The 5,000-nt window shown below is 40.4% G+C and overlaps 1 protein-coding gene across 1 annotated transcript in view; it reads left to right on the top strand.

The window, feature by feature from the left end:
- The window catches only part of LOC135113685 (hemicentin-2-like), a 125,431-nt gene that overhangs the window by 49,357 nt on the left and 71,074 nt on the right, over positions 1–5,000 (top strand). The window contains exon 2 of the mRNA XM_064029159.1: positions 1–29. This exon is cut by the window's left edge and continues 58 nt beyond it. Within this exon, the coding sequence (XP_063885229.1) occupies positions 1–29 (29 nt within the window). The remainder of the gene's footprint in view (positions 30–5,000) is intronic.

Consider the following 5,000-nt stretch of genomic DNA (forward strand, 5'->3'; position numbering starts at 1 on the left):
ATTCCACACTTTTTCCTCTTTTCCACTTGGTGAGTAAAAACAAATCGTTATATTTATTCCTCTCTCTCTCTATATATATTTTAAAAGTCGAAAAGTCGTGTGATAATTAGTTTTATTTATTTTTTATTTATTTATTTATTTTTTTTTACTGCAGCGCCATGCAACCGACATGATTTCCAAAGTGATTATTGCTTTTAATGTAATTCAATGTAGTTTATTCATTCGTGTTGATTTTATTGGGTAATAGTTTGGCCGCTGCAAAGTGTGTAATTAACTGGGGCTCGTGTCTAAAAACCAGTGGGTAATCTGTTAACATTTGGAAATATGCTTCACTTAATCTATTTCGTCCGCAGTAAGTTTGTCTCTTTTATTAACGTTAATCTGAATGGCACCTCTTTTCTTTCCTGTTTCCTATTCATACTTTAAAAGAGCGTATAATTTTTATAATATTCTAAAGTATGCTTCTGTTTAAATTGCTTCCTACGCAATGGGTCACTTCTTGCTGCCAGCGTGAATAGAAACTGCAGTGTTTTTTTTTTTAATTCTCTGTCTTGTATTCATAATTAGAATCAACTTTATGACTTGCTAAGACTTGAATAAAAGAGACACTGAATCTTTGCCGTCTGCAGTGGATCAGAGTTTTACTTTTCTGTCTAGTATTCATAATTAAAATCGACTGTATGATTTGCTAACGCTTTAAAAAATGGATAATTAATCTATTCACTTTGCAGTGGGTCAGTTTTGCCTACCAGTATTAATATAAATTAGTGTTTTTTTTTCTGTCTAGTATTCATAATTAAAATCGACTGTATGATCCGCTAACACTTGAAAAAAAAAAAAAAAGACCATTTAATCTATTCCATCTGCATTGGGTCAGTTTTTCCAACGAACATCAATAAAAACTGCAGTGTTCCCATTCCTCTGTCTTATATTCATAATTAAAATCAACTGTATGATCCGCTAACACTTAAAAAGAAAGGTCACTTAATCTATTTCATCTGCATCGGGTCAGTTTTGCCTCTCAACCTGAGTGACAGTTTCGTCCCCTCTCTGCCCTCCCTGTCTTGCTGTGGCTGCCAGACGTGCGAGAGAGGTTGCCAAAGTTACTGGGGCGTCATATGATTTTTTTTTTCTGTGACAGGGAGAGGGCGGAGTGGAGAGTTTCTGTGAGAGAGAGAGAGAGAGAGAGAGAGAGAGAGAGAGAGAGAGAGAGAGAGAGAGAGAGAGAGAGAGAGAGAGAGAGAGAGAGAGAGAGAGAGAGAGAGAGAGAGTTTCTGTGACTGAGAAAAAATAGAGAGAGGAGTTTTCTGTGATTAGGAAGGAGTGGTAGAGAAACTTTGTGACTGTGGGGTAGAGAGAGAGAGAGAGAGAGAGAGAGAGAGAGAGAGAGAGAGAGAGAGAGAGAGAGAGAGAGAGAGAGAGAGAGAGAGAGAGAGAGAGAGAGAGAGAGAGAGAGAGAGAGAGAGAGAGACATAATGACCAAGCTCCCATATCAATCAACGTTATAAATCCCTAATATGAACACACACACACACACACACACACACACACACACACACACACACACACACACACACACACTTATATAGATACAAAAGCTTAAAATGAGAGCGCCTCTGTAGTGTGACGGCCGCCTTCCATCTCGCAATTAAATAGAAAGTGCAACCCATTCTTCATCTCGTGGCTTCGGCGGGAGAGGAAGAGGAGGAGGAGGATGAAGAGCAGGAGGGGGAGGAGGAGGAGGAGGAGGCGCCAGGGGGATCAAGGGTCGGCAGGAACCTCGTGTCCTGGTGGGCTTAGCACCTTTAAAAACGACACCTCGGGCCTTCCCCTGCAGCAAGTGTCCGGAGAGTTTCATCATTGTGTTGTAGGGCGATTCCGTGAAGAGGCGTAGCTTGTGTGCGTGTGTGTGTGTGTAGCCCGTGCAGGCCTAGTGTGCTGTAGTGAACCAAGGCCCATACTTTGAAACACCTCTGCGCCTCTTCTCTACTACTTTCAAAGGGTTCTAGTTGAAGTTACACGTTTTTATGTATAGTGACAGATTAACAAGATTTCTACGTTATTAACAGGAGAAACACTCGCAAGAACACGGTTAGTCATCTCTGTGGCCTTTGAAAATAGTTGTGGTGAGAGAGTGTTTCTGAATACAAGCCCTGCATTGTGTACACTTCTCTGTGTTTCTACTTCTACACTCCTGCAATCCGTCCTATTCCTTATCCATTGTTTTCTTTACTCTCTCTCTCTCTCTCTCTCTCTCTCTCTCTCTCTCTCTCTCTCTCTCTCTCTCTCTCTCTCTCTCTCTCTCTCTCTCTCCTATTCTTTCAGCCTTTTTCTCTCTCTTTTCTCCCTCTTCCCCTGCTGGTTTCTTTACGTGCTCTTGCTTTGGTTTTCCGTGTCCCCTTTCTATTCTCAGTTTCATTCCCCTTTCCTCTCTTTCTCCTCGACGTGCCTCTTCTCGTTCTGCTCCCCGTCTCTCTCTCTCTCTCTCTCTCTCTCTCTCTCTCTCTCTCTCTCTCTCTCTCTCTCTCTCTCTCTCTCTCTCTCTCTCTCTCTCTCTCTCTCTCTCTCTCTCTCTTACCTCTGTTTCATTTAATAAATCTGCTCACTCCTCTTTTGTTTGTGCCCACCATCATTCTATATTCCCTTCTTTGTCTGGTTCTCCTCCTCCTCCTCCTCCTCCTCCTCCTCCTCCTCCTCCTCCTCCTCCTCCTTGTCCCGTACTTCACTCCAGTTCCCTTCATCTCCCTTTCCAACACTCCACTTGGCTTCACCTCCTTCCGTCTTCCATTACTTCTTCCCTCCCTCCATTCCTCTTCCACCTCCTCCCTCCCCTTACTTCCCCACTTCATTCCAGTCCTGCTCTCCACTTCTTCCCTTCCTCCCCCTTCGATACCCTGCCGTCTGCTTCCTTGGTGTGTTTAAGAAGTTTCATCAGTGTGCCTTAGTCATGCTATACTTGCCACAGATGACTTAAGGTGTTCTTGCATTTGTTTCTCCTGTTAATAATGTAAGAATTTTGTTAATCTGTCACTATGAATATAAAAACATGCTTATAAACCCGTGGAACTTCATCTAGAATCCTCTTATAATTGCTCGCGTCAGTTGTGTGTGTGTGTTTGATATTGTTGGTAAGTTTGTTGTTGTTGTGTGTAAAGAAGGACAGGAACTTCGCCGTATAGAGCTGAGTCCGTTTCGAAATACGTTATGGAATGTGAACTCCCCAATTTATCAATGCAGTTCAAGCTATCGAGGGAAAAATATGCTAAGATACAACGCAGCAAACTACTCCAGCATACACCAGATATGATAAGTGACAAAAAACGGAGAAATAATATAGAGAATGGTGGTGGTGGTGGTGGTGGTGGTGGTGGCGGTGGTGGCCGTGGTAGTGGTGGTGATTGTATAAATCTCCTGGTGGGGGAATCATGAACGAAACATTTGATCCATATTTCATTTTCTCTTCCGCCTCCGTTTGATGCGCACGCCAGTACAAAGGAAACACAGGTGTACATAGGCACATACTCGTACATACGCAGGAACACAGATGCTCAGACACACAAACGGAGCACAGGCACACAGACACAGAAGCACAAATACACAGAAAGTATTGACAAAAAAAAAAAAAAAAGTAACGTAATTTTTTTTGTCTCCCTATTTGAAGAAGGTATTGTGCTCAGTCATTTAGTTGCTATTGTTGGTTTTAATTATAATCAACGTGAATGCAAAGGTGAAAAACTTGGGCTGTTTCATATTTAAGAAGAGTTTTACGTCACTGTTACTTCCCATTTTTGCGATATGAGAAAATTTTATAGAAATTACATTGACGGAAGAAGATTTGAACGTTCCTTAACTCTTTCAATATGATATGAAATGTATCGAATCTTTTAATGGAGCACCTACAAGAAAGAAAAGGCAATGAAGAGAGTGGTTTATCAATGTTTAGCCGATGTCTTGCTCGGGAGTTTTAGACCAATAAAAGATGCCTCAAAGTGATTTGTGGTCAAGGAAAATGTCAAGTAGCAGCGAAATAGTTAATATCATTGGTTGTTTTCCTTCTACGGCTAAGTTAAAATAGTTACTCTTTGAATATTTCAGTTATGAGAGTAAAGGTTTCATATGAGTGTTAATTGCTTATTCACAAAGTTAACAGTCCCTCGTTAAATGTTTCACTAAAAAAGAAGAAAAGTTCCACATGTTTATTTCCTCTATGAATTGGAAGAGTGTCTGGTTGAACGTTTCATTATAAGTTTCACGTGAATACTCGTTTTTTGCCACATGAAGTCCAAATAATCCCAAAAAATCGCCCACAAAATAATAGTTACTTATTTTCTACATGAATTGAGACAGTCTCTCATTGAACATTTCAGTTATAAAGAGAAAAATTTCACGCGAATACTCGTTGTCTCTTTTGCCCCGTGAAGTTCAGGTAACCCGTCCTTGAACGATGCACACACAAGAAAAACATGAGTAATAGTTCTTTATTTGCTTCATTTCACTTATAAGAAGGAAAAGTTTCATTGGAATACCCGTCGCCTTTTATTTATTTATTTTTTTCTTTTGCACACGAAGTTGAAATAATTCCCCTTGAACTTCACACACACACACACACACACACACACACACACACACACACACACACACACACACACACACACACACACACACACACGAGTTGCTTATTTGCTACATAAAATTAAACGATCCCTCATTAAACATTTAACTTACGAGAAAAAAAGTTCCAAACAAACATTGGTCATCGTTTTTTGATACACGCGTTAAACTAATCCCTCCTTGAACGCTTCAGACAAAACAAATGCATAAAAAACAAAAAAAGCCCACATGAATATTACTTATTTACCTGCTACATGAACTTAAACACTCCTTCATTAAACATTTCACTCGCAAGACGAAAGGTTACACATGAATCCTCGTCACATTTTTTATGGCATCGAGTTCAAATATCCCCTCGTTGATCGTTGAGAGAGAAGCCTGACGTAAAT

Source organism: Scylla paramamosain, chromosome 26 (genome assembly GCF_035594125.1).
Source record: "Scylla paramamosain isolate STU-SP2022 chromosome 26, ASM3559412v1, whole genome shotgun sequence".
NCBI lineage: Eukaryota > Metazoa > Arthropoda > Malacostraca > Decapoda > Portunidae > Scylla > Scylla paramamosain.